The sequence below is a fragment of the Giraffa tippelskirchi genome, chromosome 4 (assembly GCF_054371585.1).
Source record: "Giraffa tippelskirchi isolate mGirTip1 chromosome 4, T2T-mGirTip1v1.2.pri, whole genome shotgun sequence".
Taxonomy (NCBI): Eukaryota; Metazoa; Chordata; class Mammalia; order Artiodactyla; family Giraffidae; genus Giraffa; species Giraffa tippelskirchi.
Genome location: NC_137278.1, coordinates 18,338,094 through 18,357,345, shown reverse-complemented (window position 1 = coordinate 18,357,345; position 19,252 = coordinate 18,338,094). Strand labels below are relative to the sequence as shown.

Below are 19,252 nucleotides of genomic sequence, written 5' to 3'. Positions count from 1 at the left end.
AGAACCAACTTATTAGAGAAAGGATGGAGAGAGTAACAACTTCAAAAGACTAGGGAAGGAGGTAGCGGAGAGTACATTGGCCGAGCTCAGTAACAGAAGTTGTTAATTTTGATGGAATATGACGAATTTTTTTTTCTTAGATTGCTTGTGCTTCTGTTACAATATTTAAGAAACCATTACGGAATCCAGGGTCATAAAGATTTATATCTGTGCTCTCATCTAAGAGTTTTATCATCTTAGTTCTTATATTCAATTTTTGGTCCATTTGAGTCTGTACTCTTCAACTAGGTAGAGCAGCCCCATTTTATCTCTTTTACTGTATATTGGTATTGCTTGATAAGACTTGGCATAAGGGGAGAGAAAAGAACACTTCCCTCTGTGTTCCAGCCACATAGAATTACCTATGGTTCTCTCCTATATTGTGTACTTTCTTAGCATTGCACTTACTCTCTCCCCCGTGTAAGGATGGGTTGTTATGTTGATATAATATTTCCTTTCCCATCGTCTAGTACTGAGACCCAATTCTGTATTGTCTGGAGTTTACAGTGTCCTGAGTTACTCTTGTGACTTCCTCCAAGTCAGATCATTATTGGTAAGCTGTAAGGGTGTATAAGAACAAGGACTTCATCTTTATTTTTTCTTTTGATTACTCTTTTTTTTTAATTAGTTTATTTACCTGTTTTTTAACTTTACAATATTGTATTTGTTTTGCCATACATTGACATGAATCCACCATGAGTGTACATGTTTTCCCCTTCCAGAACCCCCCTCCCACCTCCCTCTCCTCTTTTGATTACTCTTAAGCACTGTTTTATTTTTCAAAATTATTTCTTGTGTTGTACCCAGTAATTCAGTTGAATATAATCAGTAACCAGTATAAGTTTAGTGGCCAGTGCAGATTAATTTTCTTACCATGGCCTCTTAAATTCCTGTTGACCCTGTTCTTCTCTTTATGCTCTGAGATAGATTTTGTAGACTAAAGGCTAGACCAGAGGATTGTGTATGATACAGCTGCAGAGATAAATGTATTTGGTGTGGTTTAGCCATAGATGGAAAAGTTAATCTGCAAATAATTGTGTAATTTCTATAATGTGGAAATGGCTTAATTCAGTTTTGGTGTAGACTCACAAAAGACAAAGCTCATGTGAAAGTACACTGGTATCTTTGCTATTATCTATTTTTGGTAGTTTTCCTAGGATATAGCAAAACTTGACCCATCTACTAAGCTAGGAAGGCAATTTTGACCTATTTTTAATTGCTTAAACATATTTTCTTTTAGGATGTCTGTCCAGTTGGATTACTTATGACCAGACTAAGATTTGACTTCGGTTTTGTTTTCTTTTCCTTCTAAGGAACACTCTTGTTTTCTCACTATCATTTGTCTTGTTTTACTTTGCAAATTGCCGGGGCTAACATAGTTTCTGGATGCTAAGATAGTGTCTTAGTTCTCTAAGGGGAAGGAAGTATAGATATTGATATTTGCCTTGGTTCTTTTGGTAGCACTGATCTGTAAATGTTGGCAAATTGTGGCTGTGTATGTGTAATTGTTTTTGGTGCAGATCGGCAGATTTGGAAAGCAGTATTAGTGTTGCCAGTGTATGTATTAAACTGTCCTTCCAAACCTTCGTATTTTAGCCAGAGAGTTGGGAATTTTGAGGTGAAAGGATAACATTCCTATCTTGCTGTTGTGGCCACTCAATACCCAGCTGCTAAAACGAGAGACAGCAGGTCAGAGACAAAGGACTGGACATTACACTTGTTTCTAAGAGTATCTGGAATTGGCTTGGCTGCTTTGGGTGAAGTAAGTGGACAAAGATCGTGATTTTCTTAAACATTGCAGTTTACACAAACCTCATTATTTGTCCGAGGCTAAAGCTCTTTCTGTTATGTGTCTTCACCACTGCAGTTGTAACAGCTCTGAGGCTGAGTTGGAAGATAAGACAAACGTTCTTCTACGGGAGAGTGTTTTTATTTTTTAAGTGCTCATTGTTTAGGAGAGGAGAGAGGGGAATACTGTCCTCACAAAAGGGCCCCTAAAAGCACCACTGTGCTCCAGTAGATGTTGGTAGCGGTACTGCTGTCCCTGGTGTTTGTTTCGCCTGCGTCATGGGATGCTCGACAGCTTGTGGACCAGGAGAAAGACTTTGGAAATAATTGGGGACAGGAACATACATAAAGCTTTTTCTCTTTTTGTTGAGAACCGTGAATTCTTTTTTTCTGTTTCTTCCCCTGTTTATCTTCTGGGTTTTAGCTCCTTGTTTCCTTTTGCCCACAAAAATAATTAACTACACAATTGCATGGACCACTCTGGCTTCTTTTACTTTCACTGTGACTACAATAGGACATGTCCCTTTGGATCCGAGGAATCTAGATTAATTTCTCTGACCACGATGACAGGTCATCATGTCATAATTCATATTAATTTTAGATTATTAATTTGACAGATATTTCAACCAGTGTTGAATTTTAGGTCTTTTGTTACTTTTAGAATCATGTCTCAAAAGTCTGAACACTTTTTATACAAGGTGGTGTTTAGTCTACACCGTTTCTTCCAGAATGGCATGTTCACATTCATGAATGCTCCAGAGCTGTGTACATTTTAGTAAATGAGATATGAAAACTTGAGAACACTTCACAGATTTCCCTCCCTCAGGTCAGGATAAGGAAGAATTGTTTGTTGGTCTGTCTGTCAGGGTGCCAGATGAGCAACACAGCAGTGTACACTTAGGGCCCAGGGTTTGTCCCCTTGGGCTTACGGCCTCCAGATCTTTGTTGGCACAGAAAGGGGAGCTGCCAGAGCTACAGGTAAGGCAGTCATTGTCTAGCGGTGTTTACTGCTTGAAGGCAAGTTTATTGGAGGAGCCAAATTAGCATTAGAAGATTGATAAGCACACAGAAACCAACAAGAAGAGGCAGGAGTTGGATGATCTTAATGACTAGTTACTCTCAATGCTGCTGCATCCAGCCTTGCTACTTGAAGACTCTTCAGAGACCCAAGACCATCTTCTCTGCAAGTGCTGGAGATATTATACTTACAGCATTTGCCTTTTGATGTGCCCATACCTGCTGTTTTGTTTCTTAGAGTGCCACTGTAAGTATTTGAGAGCTGCCTTGTTATTCTCTGCTCCTCCTGCTGGTGCAGGAGTGGTGATAATGGATATATGTTGGATATCAGTCACCAGAAACAGTGCTTCCCAGCTCCTGTGTGTTGTGGCATACAGGAATAGCCATATTGTATGGCACACTGGGGAAATTGGATCTCTCCCCCAGCTTCACCCACCGCTGTGATGGCCGAGGGGATCAGTCCTTACTTACTACTTACGTTAATCAAAGGCTCTAGATTTGGAGTCTAATCTTGCAGGACCATGGGCGCTCGGCTTTAAGTTTATTCTTTAACAGGCCATTGGGATTTTTTGAGCAGTGGATTAACATACCCAGAATGGAATTTATGTTCAATCTTGCAGCAGGATCTAAAATGGGTTAGAGAAAGAAGAAAGCCTAAAACCGGGTAGATCAGTTAGGTTATTGGATTAGTTGAAGTGAAATTATATGGTTAATTCTGGGTAATAGAAATAGGAATGAGACTGAGAGGACAGGTGAAAATATTAGCTGAACAGTTGGTGGTAGGATGGGAAATGGAGAGTGAAAAATCAGAAGTTGTGGTGATGAGTGGTGGGTAGGAGGGATGGTGGGATGATTAGTAGAAATAAGCAATGGAAATATAGAAACAGGTTTAGAAATAAATTTATTTCTGTTTAAGGCATATTGAGGTCTAGTGGCTATTCATATTTCAAAAGGTGTAAGAATACTCATCCATGTGACACTGCAGAGAAGTAAGATTGTGGATGGAGTGGTGGGAGGGGGTGCATTACCTCTGGGAGTTTATTGCAATTTATAGTATGACCTTCAGCCTTGTTGACTCAAACACATCAGGGTGGAGCTATTTTTCATAGATAGGTCCAGTGATAATCAGGCTCATGTAACTGATATATAAAACTGATAGTATTCATTTATTCATGTACAGTGAGGAATAACTAGCACAAAGATTGAAGTACTTGTGGTGTGACCAGTAAGTTCTAATTCAGGAGGCAGGCTCACATAGGAATCAAGTCATAATGAGGGAGTTTCTTAGGAAATGTGGCATTATGACATGAGAAATTGCATGGCTGTTCACGTGTTTAATGGCTGTCCTCTCCAGGGTAGGGGATGGATTGACTGACTGGGATTCTCACTCGTCTAAGAGTATAAATTAATAGTTATCCCTTAGTATCATGGGGATTGATTCCAGGAGCCTCCATGAAACCAAATTCTGCAGATACAAGTCTGTCACATACAATAAGTATAGTTGGCCCTCCACGGAAGCAACTTCCTGATTATGACTGTATATTGTATCCTTTTCCTTTGGTGTCTGTATCCCTTTTCTGTTTCCATGCCTCTGAGCAGTGTTCATTCTGATTGACTCATCCTTATTTTTAAAGTATATTTACATACTGTCGTATTACAGTCATCTTACATTTTTATTAATTTACTATACAAATACGTGTGTGTGTGTGTATATGTATGTGTGTGTATGTGTGTGTTACTCTAGATGAAATAAAGTCTTCTCCTTTAGTGGTTTATAGTTAAGAGAGGGGAGATGTGTGTTCCAAAAGTATACTGTGCTTCTTCAGGAAGTTTTCTAAAGTCTTGACTTGGAAAATACTACATCCACAGGCTTGAGTGACTAAATATGGGGTGCCAGGGGAGTGATATGAGGGCTTCCCTGATAGCTCAGTTGGTAAAGAACCTGCCTGCAGTGCAGGAGACCTCGGTTTGATTCCTGGGTTGGGAAGACCCGCTGGAGAAGGGATAGGCTACCCACTCCAGTATTCTTGGGCTTCCCTTGTGGCTCAGCTGGTAAAGAATCTGCCTGTAGTGCAGAAGACCTTGGTTCAATTCCTGGGTCAGGAAGATGCCCTGGAGAAGGGATCGACGACCCACTCCAGTATTCTTGGGCTTCCCTGTGGCTCAGCTGGTCAAGAATCTGCCTGCAATATGGGAGACCTGGGTTGGGAAGATTCCCCTGAAGAAGGGAAAGGTTACCCACTCCAGTCTTCTGGCCTGGAGAATTCCATGGACTGTATAGTCTGACACGACTGTGCGACTTTCACTGATCACTGATCAGGGGGGTGAGGCCAAAGAAGCATTAGGATAACACTCAGGTTTCTAACTAGGGCAAGGGAGTGCTTTTCTGAAGACAAAATTTAGTAGGGGAGGAGAATTAATAGGAGACTTTGGAAGGCAAATTTAATATGTTTTAGGATGAGTGAAGTTTAAAGTCCCAGTGACCCATCTCAGTGTCCATAAATACACATAGGAGCACTCTGCCTGGTGCTTAAGAGACTTGGATGGTAGAGTGTGGTGATGGAGGTTTGTGTACCAAGCAGTATTCTAAGTAATTTGTATTGAGTCATTCAGTCTTCACAACAAGCTGCAGAGTGGGGATTGTCATTAACTATAGTAAAATAAGGTAGGAGCTACAGAAGTAAACTACCTAGCTAGATAAAAATCAGACTTGTGAGCATTAGCATATAAATATTGGTTAAATTCCTGCCAGTAAATATCTAAAATGAATCCACATCTTGTCAGTTACCTTAAAATAGATAGTGAGATGTTGAAATGTTTGAGATCCATGGTTATCCTAGTGAAATATTTCCTCCTAGTAGCCAATTGAACTATGATAATACAAAGTGTAGTCTTAAAGCCAGACACTTGTTGGATTAAAGAATGGGAACACATTAACTATCCTTAAAAATTTAGGTAATCTTCTAAAAGAGGATTGGAAAGCACATGTCCTTAATAGCCAACTCAATCCTCTGCACATACTTAATATGGAATAAATTTTGACCTTCTCAATAATCTGAAATACTGTCCTCTGCAAACATGAGGTGTCACATACGTGTTGTTATTCAGCATCTTGTAATGAGTCTGTGTTGCAGATTTGGAAGAGTTGTTTTCATAGATTATGACCAGGAATTCTCCAGTTAACTCTAAAGTACATATTTTAGTTACTGTATTACTCTACTTGGTGACTTCTCTTGTTCCATTACTTTCTTTCTAACTCTAAAGGGGTTCTTCAGTTAAGGTCTAAGCGGGAACTTCTGTCTTTGTCTGGAAACATTCATTTTGCACTTGCTTTTATATGGTATTTTAATTGGTTATGAAATTTTAGCTGACAGTTGTTTTTCTCCTCATTTTTAAGATACTTGATTGTTTTCTCATGAAAAATCAATTTGTCAGCCATACTGTTGCTTCTTTCCTTATAGGTAATGTGTCATTTCTCTGGTTGCTTTTAAGAATTTTCTTGTCTTTGACATTCCTCAATGTTGCCATGCTGGTCTACATATGAAGTCATTTTTGTTTTATTTTGTTTGAGATTTAGTGTGCTTTTCCACTTTGAAGATTATTTATACTAGTAACTGGAAGAATCTCAGCTGTTATCTCTATGTAACATTTCTTCCTCATTCTAATTTCTCCTGGAATTCCTGTTGCATATTATCTTGCATCTTTTTGACTTATCCACATTTTTTCATCTTGCTGGTTCTTTGTTTTGCGTTCTGAGGGGTTTCTTCAAACATGCCTTCTCTTTTACTGCTTTTTTAAAAAATAATTTATTTTGGTTGCACTGGGTCTTCGTCGCTGCTTGGGCTTTTCTCTTGTTTCGGTTAGCGGGGGCTGCTCTTTGTTGCAGTACACGGGCTTCTCATTGCAGGGGCTTCTCTTGTTGATGAGCACAGGCTCTGGGCAAGGGTTCAGTAGTTGTGGCACATGGGCTTACTTACCCGAGGCATGTGGAATCTACATAAACCATGGATCAAACCCATGTCCCCTGCATTGGCAGGCAGATTCTTATCCACTGGACCACCAGAGAGAGAAGTCCTTTTTTTAATTTAAAAAATTCTCTCCCCATCTCCAAGATACTTTTCTTTTTTTAAAATTGAAGTACAGTTGTTTTAAAATGTTGTGTGTATTTCAGCTATACAGCAAAATGAATCAGCTTTACATATGCATACGTCCCCTCTGTTTGGGATTTCCTTCCCACTTAGGCCACCACAGAGCACTGAGTAGGATTCTCAGTGCTGTACAGTCGGTTCTCATTAGTTATCTGTGTTATATATGGGAGTGTATATGTGGGGCTTCCCTGGTGGCTCAGCGGTAAAGAATCTGCCTGCAGTGCAGGAGACTTGGGTTCGATCCTTGGGTCAGGAACATCCCCTGGAGGAGGGCATGACAACCCACTCCGATATTGTTGCCTAGAGAGGAGCCTGGTGGGCTATAGTCCCTAGGGTCGCACAGAGTCAGACACGACTGAAGTGAATAACAGCAGCAGCAGCAGTGTATATATGTTAATCCCAATCTCCCAATTCATCCTACCTTCCCTTCCCTCCTTGGTATTCATACGCCTGGGTCTCTATTTCTGCTTTGCAAATAAATTGATCTGTATGATTTTTCTAGATTTCATATATAAGCAGTGTTAGATGATATTTGTTTTTCTCTTCCTGACTTACTTCACTCTGTATGACAGTCTCTAGATCCATCTACATCTCTGCAAGTGGCACAATTTCATTCCTTTTTATGCCTGAGTAATACTCCGTTGTACACATGTACCACTTCTTTATCCTTTCCTCTGTTGATGGACATTGAGGTTGCTTCCATGTTCTGGTTATTGTAAATAGTGCTGCAGTAAACATTGGGCTGCATGTATTCTTTTTGAATTATGGTTTTGAATTATTGTATCCTATCTTTGGACTTCTTTTTCTTTTTTTTCCTCTCCAATATTTTTGGTTGTTTTAATCGAGAAAAAATTCAAACTTAACAAAAATAAAGAGCATGTTGTAATAACTCCCCATGTACCATTACCCTGCCCTGGCAATTATAAGTTTTGTTTATATCTCCAGCAGACACACATCCATTACTTTGAAGCCATCATCCATTTAATCTGTAAATACTAAAATATATATCCTTAAAGGATTTTTTAAGAGTCTTTAAACATTTTTCATATGTTTTAATGCACACTGTTTCATTTAAGTTCTTGGGTACTAACCATCTGTTTGTCTGTTGATCTCTCCTCATGGTGTATCTGTTCCTTGGTTAGTTGTTATTTTAAAAGATTTGGATGTAGTATTTCTTATGGAACTTGCGTGGGTGCCTTGGATTATGGAAAATTATAGTAAGATTTTTTTCCTTATTAGATTGGAAAAGATAAAAAATGTTTGATAATACCCTGGGTTCAGAAGGATGCTGAGAAATTGGAACACTCATACATTGCTAGTGGGGATGTAAATTAAAATTGCCCAAGGAAGGACACTTAAACATCTATCTTCCAAAGATCAAGTGTACATTTGGTACATTGTTGGAAATATCACCAGATGGGAAGCAACTTAAATGTTCATCAGAGGAGACTAGATAATTACGATATGCCCATATAGTAGGCATACACAGTGCTCTTCAGTATTATTATATATTATAGAATGAACCAGTTGTAAACGTGAATAGGGAATGATCTCAGAGGGATTATTACATGGAAAAGGCAAGGAGTAGAACAATGTACATAGTAGACTAACATGAGAACGGGAATGTATGTGAACTTAAAATGTATAAAATATTTGGAAGAACGTATAAGAAAATGATGGTGATGGTTACCTTGGGAGGGGAAGAACTGGCTGTCTCAGGATCCAGGGAAGGGGGAGAGAATTTATTTTTCACTTTTGAGTTTTAGGTGATGACATGTATTACATATTATTTTAATGGAAACCAGAGTCTTACTTTGTGTGAAGATACAAGTAGGCAAAGAAGAATCCTGTGAGGTTGAATTGGAATTGTGGATATATTAGTATGGGATCATGATTTTTCACACACACAGATTTATTGAAGGAGTTAAACAGAGAAAAGAATGGGAAGGACTTAAAAAAAAAAAAAATTTAGAATGCTGGTTAGGGGACTTCCCTGGTGGTCCAGTGGTTAAGACTCTACACTCCCAATGCAGGGATGCTGGGTTTGATCCCTTGTCAGGGAACTAGATCCCACATGCTGCAACTGAGACCTGGGCGCAGTGAAATAAATTAAAAAAAAAAAAAAGAATGCTGGTTAATTAACAATTGTACATTATTACTTTGATAAAAATAGAGAATTAGAAAAATAATTCAAGAAAAGCCCTGTGCCATTTTAAGCCCTGTAGTATATGTGACTTTTTTTTTTTTCCACTGTTGCATCCATTTCATAACCATGTTGCTATGTCATGGTTAATGTTCATTTAACAAATAATGAATCTTACTGTGTGGTAGACAATGTGCTAAATGTTTAACATACTGTATTTACAGAATTTTGTGAATGAAAAATATTAAGGAAACATTTTTATCTGGAAGTTGCTCTACTTAACAGGTTGCTCCTTTGATTTAGTACCTTAGAATTAGCATAGATTATTGAAACTAGAAAATATTTTGATTATTTTATAGAAGAAATTAAGGAACTTGTTCTAGATGGAAAACCAGGTTTTTGGTTCAGCATTTGTTCCACTGAGGTTCAGGTGTAATTTATGATGAATATTGTGAAGTTTGATCCCTTTTTAAAATGTACTTTTGGTATCTTGGGCAATTTTTTCTACTTTTTGTTTTAAGAAGATTTTACCATCTTCAAGTGACTTTCTACCTGTTTGTACAGTTGTGCCTTTTCCTATGACATGGGCCTTGGAAATGTCTTCTTCCTCCATGCTCTCTGCCTGTTTATAAAATCCAATAGAACTTCCTGGATGAAATATGACTTCCTTCTTGAGTATTGAATTTTACTTTGATTTTGGTCTCTTGGAGTTAAACCTAATAGAGTTTTTTCTAGAGACTTTATTCTTCCTACATGTCAGTGGTTCTTTATACTGTATATAATTCTTGAAGTTGGGATGTTATTAAAAAATAGCTTTAGATAAATGTTTAGACAAATAGCTTAGATAAATGTTCCATTTGTTGAACAGTTATGTTGCTCTATATACTATATTAATTCTTTTGTTTGCTTTACTAATTGAATAACTTAAGGCCAAAGCCTTATCTCTGTTAGATATGCTCCATTGTTTATAGGGTAGTGCTTAGAATGCTAGTTTTATTTTCAGATTCTGGTCCCATCTAATTAATTATATGGCTTTGTGTAAGTTTCTTGATTCCTCAGTGATTTTATTCATTTGTAAAATTTATCATAATGGTTCTCTCTATAAAAATAACATATACAAGAGTGGTTAAGATACAGCTTGGCACATATTAAACACTTAGATATTTGTTAAATGAATAATGTAATCTTTTGTGATAACGTGCTGCTAAAAATATACAAATAGTGACTACTATATATACCCTGAAGTTAGAAATTGAACATATTAGTAGTGTTTCATTTAATGAATTTCAGTAAGCTGATAGGAAATTGAAACTCCTTAGAACATTTTTTTATTTTGTTTGTATTTTAAGATTCTTAATTAGTTATTTGCTCTCTGAAAAAATCAGTTTGGTATGTAAAGTATAAACTATATAATGAGGAATATGTTTTATTTTGTCTATAAAATAAATCACTTATAAGTAAATTTAAGATAAAAATATTTGTTGAATGCCACAGACTATTAACCACTAAAGCCTAGTGAATTACTTTGGAAAAGTTATTGAAGTGATGGTTGGACTATTGTATGTAAAAATAATTCACTCCTAGAGATAGTATTGGAGTTTTGTTATTCCTAACCTTTTCTCTAAGATATGGGGTTGAGGAATTAGTTACTGTACTAAATTTGCATCACTTATTTCTTGACAGTTTTCATTTCTTGAGTGGTTCTTTACCACTTTTATGATATAATCCTCTTTATTATTGTTCCCATCCTATTTTTCTGAGATTAAGCTTATTCTAAAGTCTGTTAGTGTCTCCTGAAACGACTTCTGTAATAATGGCTTAAATTTTTTCCTCTGACTTTTGCTCATATTTGAGTTTCTTTGGTCTAGAATGTTCTGTTTCTAGTGCATCCTGTAATTTGGGGTAGTAAGTGCACTGACTTAGTCACATGTCTCTCAAAAAAGCATGTACTTCTTGGTTCTGCCTCTTGGTCAAGTGACACTCAGCCCTGGAGGGAACCCCCATTTAGCTCTCCAAGCCTCCCAGGATCGTAAAATTTGCTGGTTGAAGAGTTAAAAGGGGATCACCTGTTTTATTGACAAGCGTAATGACAGGACAAATTAGTGCAAGGGACTTTTAAATACATTAATGTTAAAAATTGATTCACTTCCTCTCTACTGACTTTTTACCAATGACCTTATCTAGGACGATTTTCTTATTCCAGGGAGTCACTTGTCATTTTGGTTTTTACTGTCTAACCTGTACTGAGTTTTTTTATAATTTAATTTTTTTTTTTTTTACAAAAAAATGTACACCTATGCTATATACCATAAGTATTTTTAGCCTTTATTCTATGTGGTATTAATAATGAATAACTAGTATGCATAATACCTGATACAGCCATGATCATTTTGGTAAGACATGAAGCAGAATCCAATGTCTTTTAATTAGGCTAAAATCTGCATGGCTACTGCTGACAGCAGGTGGAAAGAGAGTTATTCTGTACCTGTTGTTTCCTTCACAGAGAGCTAGTGGCATCTAACAAAGAACCATGACCTGGCTGAACTCCAGGATGGAAGTAATGCACAAGTCACTTAATAAAAGCCAACACTGTAAATCGTACGTAATGGCTATATGCAAACTAGTGATCAAAGTTAATCATTTTAGAAGGGAAGAGTGTACAGTTCGCTTAGTAAGTGGCTGTGTAACCACTAACGCAGTAGCTGTTTAGCAGCTTTCTGAATCCTTGGAAGGCCAGTGTGCCAGTAAGACAGTCCTCATGAGCACTCCCACCTTGGCTCAAGTGAGGGAGGGGTGATGAGAGCTAGAGTCACATTTCTCTCTCATCCCCCCACGTCCTCATTCCAGTCAGGCTTTTCTGAGCCCCTGCTCCCACATTTTTGCCACACTTAGTCATAGAGATCTAGGTCTTCAATGTTCCTAGTAGCTTTCTTTTTTTCTTTTTTTGATTGTAAATACTGTGTTTTCCAGAGCTGGCACTGTTTTGGAGATCCTCTGTGGAATCTCACTTGAAGAAAGAGAAAAGTGAGAGGCGCTTCATTTTACATGTGGTTCCTTAGTTCAGATGCAAGCAGCAGTGTTGGTTCCCACAGTAGAAATACTGTGTTGGCATTGTTTGATACTGCTTCTCAGAATCTACTCTTGGTTTACTTTTTTTTTAAGTTAGTGATGACTGAGTCAGTTTGAGATTTAGAAACTTAAGAGAACTTTTTTGTGGCTGTCTTACCATTGTACCCCCATCAAAAAAAATAACCCCTAAATTCCAGTGTTCCATAGATGTAGTTTTAAAGTTAAAAGTCATCCATGATATGTGAAAATGGCATTCGAGGAATAAGTTATAGTAGTATGATTTTGTACAATTCTGGAAAGAGTTTTTTCTCAAGTTTGTTTCAGTACCATTGAAATTGTATTGGTGATGACCAGCAGCAGAAAACGCTTATAACATGAGCCTTCAATTCAGAAGCAACATTTAGTTTCAGTTGACTTTAGTGTTTGGGTGTGGCCCTTCTGTTGCTTTGGACTTGGCCCAGCGGCTTTCCAGATGTAAGCCACACTTTTGATAGTTGCCGCTTTTATAATGTAGATGGTTATGGGGCTTCATTAGGTAATTTAACTGTAATCCTAAGTTTAACTTCCCTTGAGCTTCAGACCCTTTTAAAATATATTTTTTTAACCTAAACATATTTTTCATTAAATTTAAAGATTTAAAATGTTTTTATTTCCTTTAAGATAACATGCATGTAATCACTGCATTTTGTTTAGGCGCTTGTTATTCGGATAAACAGGAAGTTTCTTGAATTAAAGATATATTTTCTAAGCCATTTTTTACTTCTTCAGTATCTATTTGTTGATTTTACTCCCAAAACAAATCTATGAGATGTGTTACTATTTTAAAATTTCTAAAATAATTTTATTCTCTATAATATTTTTTATTACAGAAAGATTTTTAAATTACTTAACATCAAGTAAAATTGATAGTCCAAGAAGGTATATATCATGTTTGTTTTTTGCGACTTTTTAATACTTCTAGATGCACCTTGTGCAAATACCTCAGTTTGAGAGGCACTGGCTCATTGGATCAAGTGGACATTTCTTGGTACAAAATGAGGGGAAAAAAGACATACTTAAATATTAACCTAACTTAAAAAAATAGTTTCACATGAGGGACATGACTGTGCAGAGGACACTGTGTAGCCCTGCTCTAAGCCATAATGACTTACTTGTTCTGGGTCTGTAGTCTTCTTCAAACTCAATGTCTTAAACATTTTATTTCCCCACTCTAAAATGATCGCACATCCTTGTTTTCTAACTGCTGCATTCCCTCTGTAACTTCTTGACAAGTCAGACACCCCGTCTCCAGGAAAGCCTGTCTTAACAATGGCCATCTGCAGTAGAGCCAGACTTTCCCTCTGTGCTTCCATAGCCTCTTACAGAGTTGCACTGTTAATGGTGTACTCACTTCTTTTCTTATTAGACTGTGGACTCTTTGAGGGCAGGGACTTTATCTTTATATCCCCTCTGGACAAGTAGAGTGCCTAGCACCCAACAAGTATCAGGAAAGTGAAAGTGAAGGTTGCTCAGTCGTGTCCGACTCTTTGCGATCCCATAGACTATACAGTCCATGGAATTCTGTAGGCCAGAATACTGGAGTGGGTAGCCTTTCGCTTCTCCAGGGGCTCTTCCCAACTCAGGGATCGAACCCAGGTCTCCCTCATTGCAGGCAGATTCTTTACCAGCTGAGCCACAAGGGAAGCCCAAGTATCAGGAAGTGCTTGCTTAAATGAATGGATGAGTAGACAGACAGGCTCTTTCTAATTAGTGTTTGATGGAATCTGGCTTTACCATTATGACTTGTGATCCCAAAGCATTCAACTAATGACAACCACCTGACCCCTGCTTTCTAGCCATGCTTCCAGTCCGGGGTGGTATGGTGTGGATTACTGTGGCAGTTGTTTTTACTAGTGCCTAATGTTGTAACTTATTTCTTTTAGGAATTGTTGGATAAGTATTTAATAGCCAATGCAACTAATCCGGAGAGTAAGGTCTTCTATCTGAAAATGAAGGGAGATTACTTCCGGTACCTTGCTGAAGTTGCTTGTGGTGATGATCGGAAGCGTAAGTGGATTCGGTTTATGGGTAAAGCTAAAATATAAAAGGAAGGGAGAATAAGTTTGTAATGTTATCTTGTGTTCTCAAAAATGAAAATACAGTCATGAATTTACATTATGTGCTCTTTATGAAAAATTCATAAACTCTGATTATAATCTGATAAGATATTAAAAACAAACGTAATCTTTCAGGCTTTAGAATTTGGTTCACCATATTTTTAGCCCCAGAGTTCTTTACATATGCTTTGGGTGATTCTGTTATGTCATGTGGTCTTCAGCATCTTGTATCTTGAAACTTAAGATAACTGAAAATTACATACATACTATAAAAACAGGATGTTATACTTTTTCTGCTTGATGTATTAATTTATTAACTCTACTACCTGTTTTGAGGGATCATAACACTGACTAATTACACGTAACCAGGTACAGAGGAGAAATGAGCTGAGAGTATTACTGCTGGTGTATAATTTATCACAGAAAGCAGAGATATAGGGAAAAGAGGAACCAAATTTCCTAACTTGACTGTTAAAAAAGCTGAAGTGAATTTATTAGTAGTGAACCCAGTCTCTGGAGTATTGGTAGTTGAGTATACTGTAGAATGTTGTGTATGTGTCTGCTGCTAAATTTATCAAGGAAGTTTTAGGTACAAGTATCACGTAACTCATTTTTTTTTCAGTTAGTTTATTTTGTTCCTAATTTTATCCCATCCGAAAAAGGCATGCCCCTGAAAATGGTAATTATGGCTTCCTCTCCTCTTTTCTACAGAGAGTTACTAAGTAAATGTGAGTTTTACTATCCCCCATATCAGTGTAACTGAAGATAGGAAGAGAAAACTTTTGTACTTTGCTATAACAGAGTCTGTACACTTAAACTGTTGTGTTACCAGTGTATAATTTCTGTTACCATAAAGATAAGCAAACTGGGATGTGACAGATGTTTGCACAGACTGAACATTTAAATGTCAGCTCATCAAGGGATATCTTCTGGAGACTGGGCCATAGCCCTAGCATTAACTGATCTAACCCTTGCTGGTTTATTGGGATTTTCTGGTCCTAAACGTAGAACACTCCAGTAGTCTGAGACTTGTAAATAGTCTGTATTTACAGTCTGGAAACTGAGACACTTCAGTGCTCTCATTGCAGCACCTCCTTGTGTGCCCGAGAGTAAGCTCCTTAGTTCAGTGTGAGGGGTATACCAGCTATGTTTAGATCAGTAAATGTGCCGTTTCAGAGGAGGAAAAAAAAGCACATATTCGGGCTCTAAAGGGATAACTTAATTTCTGTTAGGTCAGGGTTTTTAGAGCTTGTAATGGGCCTAGTGGCCTCATTCAGAAAACATAACCTTTTCAAGATATGACATAATCAGATTAGTGTTGGTAGTACTTCCTGAACATTTTTTTCAGGAAGGTGACATTTTTATTAGGCCAGTCATCAAACTCAGATCAAATTGTGATCTATATACTGGCACTTTTATATTGCCTTTCACATTAATATATCGTGATACCAAGATATTTTTTTACAGATGAGTCACAAAAATAGAGGCTCTTATGTTGTTGTTGATGTTGTTGTTTTAAATTAATCTGAGTATAAGCAAGCAGCCTTATAAACTAGTTTTTTTTAAATAATCTGGTACAAGATAATGTTTTGGGTTTGCTACTGTGATTTCAAAAGAACACTGCAGAGCGAAGACTGGTTCTACCAACCTAGTAGCGTGTGTTAAAGGTGTGACTGTATACTAGATGGGATATTTTCAGTACCATGCTTTTTTATTTTGTTTTTTACCCTTCACAGAAACGATAGATAATTCCCAAGGAGCGTACCAAGAGGCTTTCGATATAAGCAAGAAAGAGATGCAACCCACACACCCTATCCGGCTGGGGCTGGCTCTTAACTTTTCTGTGTTCTACTATGAGATCCTCAATAACCCAGAACTGGCCTGCACACTGGCTAAAACGGTAAGACGTGTGTCCAGAAATACCTTCCTTAGGTTATTTGAGATAGCAAGCATGTTAATTTCTAGGCATTTTACTTGGATTGCCAGGTATTATTTCTCCTACATTTATTTGGTTATCTCCTCCTTTTTCTTACCGTCATGAGCACCTACCACTACCTTACTCTCCCAGCTTTGGTTGTAAGCAGTAAGATCTGTCTAAAGAGCATATTGGTCAGAGTAATCAAAAAAGTATGAAAGAAATGTAGAGAGTCGGAAAGTAATGCCTATCAGGTATGATTACTAGAATCTCTGCACTCCTCAGAGTGTTTTAAAATGGATGCATTCAGAGTGGTTTTGGTAAATAAATACTAGTTCCTGTTTGTAAGAAGTATATTGGGCATAGTTGCTGTGCTGTCTGTCCTATGAAAGAACTAAGAAATGCTTGTGTAACTGAGTATATATATCTTTATAAATTTCAAGTCATCCTAAAAAATTCTTAAGTTGAGAATCTGAGGAAGTGATTTGAGTTTTGTTTTTAATGGATAATAGAAAGTAAGGTGGCTGTTCATATATTACATAAAAATGGTCTGTGATTGTAGAGTATCAGTTTGTGTTGATGTTAAGTATTGTTCATCATGGATATTGATATTTGTCAGGCTTTTGATGAGGCTATTGCAGAACTCGACACACTGAATGAAGACTCGTACAAAGACAGCACCCTCATCATGCAGCTGCTGAGAGACAACCTCACAGTGAGCGTCCCCTTCTCATTTGTATTTCCTGTTTCGGGACAAAAGTGTCAATATCTAGTCAGGCTCTCTGTCTTCCGGGGCAGCTACAGTAGAACTATACCTAGTCTTAGAAAACAGATGTATAAAAATTGCACAAAAATGTTAAATACACGTTAGTATTTTGTATAGGACAACTCTTCTTTTGTAGGCAGTTGAATAGCCATTTTATCAAGACCTTCCTGAGGAAATACACTAAGATTTTAGGAACTCATAATATTAACATTATTGACTGTTACACTGGTATGAAGATGTTGATAAATTATGTTAATATGGAGAGTTTGTCTGTTTTAATTTGTTTTTTTTCTTTAGTTTTTCACCCTACCTCTTGTATAGAAAGGGCATTGAGGAAAAAGTAACGGAGAAAAAAGTACAGGTTGAATTTTTCTTAACTTTTGTAGATTCAAGAAAATTTGGTATGTCAAAATCTTAGACAAAATGTGGAAGAAGGAATTCACCTTTTAATATAAATGTAGTTCTCCTGTGGCCCCTCCCCTCGCCCCAGTTTTGATGCTTTTTCTTCTGCTAGATAAAAATTTTTGGGCCTTATTACTCTCGTAAATTGTATTTCAATAATGCTTTTTAAGAATAGCATTTAGCTGTCAGGAATTGAGAGAGCATTAAATTCTAAGGATGTTAGTTACCTTCTTTTTGACTGAGATTACAGTAAGCTTTAAAAATGTACTCAGATAGTGTATATCACTTTGCAAATGTACAGTGAAAGGTCTCCTAGAGTACACTTTGGGAGGAGTTGATGATATTTGGGGTTTTGAGAACTATAACTTCCAATCTTAGTCATAGTCTGTATTTGAATAATTTACTGCTCTCACAGTTAAATTTTAATATAATAATTGGACCTGAAATAATTGTCATATAGAAATAGTAACTTAATGTGATTTTTCTTTTTTTTTTTTTCCCCAGTTATGGACATCAGACAGTGCAGGAGAAGAATGTGATGCGGCAGAAGGGGCAGAAAACTAAGTGCATACAGGGTGTCATCTTTCTTCCCCTTGAAACCTTTTTACTCATCTCCATTCCTTATTCCATTTGGATTTCCTATAGCAAAGAAGCCCATTCATGTGTATGGAATCAACTGTTTATAGTCTTTTCACACTGCAGCTTTGGGAAAACTCCATTCCTTGATTTGTGTTTGTCTTAGCCTTCCTGGTGTGCAGTTACTGCTGTAGAAAAGTATTAATAGCTTCATTTCATACAAACATAAGTAACTTCCAAACACTTATGTAGAGGACTAAAAATGTATCTGGTATTTAAGTAATCTGAACCAGTTCTGCAAGTGACTGTGTTTTGTATTACTGTGAAGATATGAAAATGTAGCTAATTACAATTAAAGAGTGTTCTACATAACTTCTTAATTTCTACATTCCCTCCCTTACTCTTCTTCAGAAATTTCCTTTCAGTAAGCAGCTTTTCCATCTTCTTAATGTATTCCTTTTTAGTAGGAACCCAGAAGTATTAGATTGAATGGAAAAGCATTTGACATTTTGGGGCTGGGGGATCACAGATTAAAATGCCTCCTGTATCATATGTGATGGAGGTCTTATGTATCTGTGACAACAGGGAGTTTCCTTATTCACTCTTCATTTGCTGCTGTTTAAGTTGACAACTTCCCTTCCCAATAAAAACTCACTTACACCTCCTGCCTTTGTAGTTCTGGTATTCACTTTACTATGTAATAGAAGTAGCATGTTGCTGCCAGAATACAAGCATTGCTTTTGGCAAATTAAAGTGCATGTCATTTCTTAATACACTAGAAAGGGGGAAAAAAAGCACACAGTCCAGTCTAAAACATTAGTACTTTTCCATGCAGATTTGTGCACATGTGAGAGGGTGTCCAGTTTGTCTAGTGATTGTTATTTAGAGAGTTGGACCACTATTGTATGTTGCTAATCATTGACTGTAGTCCCAAAAAAGCCTTGTGAAAATGTTATGCCCTATGTAACAGCAGAGTAACATAAAATAAAATTACATTTTATAAACCATTTACTCTGGCTTTGTAACAGTTGCATACTCACATTTTAAGGGACAGATGAGTGTACTGCCTTGTGCCTTTATTGCTGCTTCCCGTTTTTCTGTGAAGTGGAGCAGTGCTGCCTGGTTTTCTGTGTTGTGATCACCTGTCTCGGGGAGCCTGGACCTGTGTGAAGCTGGATTATGTTTCTTCCGAGTTGGTGTGTTCCCTCAGATCTGTTTTGTGGACATTCACTCTCTTCCTTAGATGTAAAGGATATTAGTGAACTGTTAAATAAAGTGGGCATTTTAAAACTA

General features: G+C 37.2%; 1 protein-coding gene across 2 annotated transcripts in view; it reads left to right on the top strand.

The window, feature by feature from the left end:
- YWHAQ (tyrosine 3-monooxygenase/tryptophan 5-monooxygenase activation protein theta) overlaps nt 1-18,966 on the top strand; it is a 30,563-nt gene extending 11,597 nt beyond the window's left edge. For both annotated transcript variants that reach the window (XM_081483515.1, XM_081483514.1), the window contains exons 3-6: nt 14,127-14,250; nt 16,037-16,200; nt 16,835-16,930; nt 17,888-18,966. In XM_081483515.1, the coding sequence (XP_081339641.1) occupies nt 14,127-14,250; nt 16,037-16,200; nt 16,835-16,930; nt 17,888-17,947 (444 nt within the window). In that variant the 3' untranslated portion in view covers nt 17,948-18,966. The remainder of the gene's footprint in view (nt 1-14,126; nt 14,251-16,036; nt 16,201-16,834; nt 16,931-17,887) is intronic.
- Nucleotides 18,967-19,252: the final 286 nt, after the last annotated feature.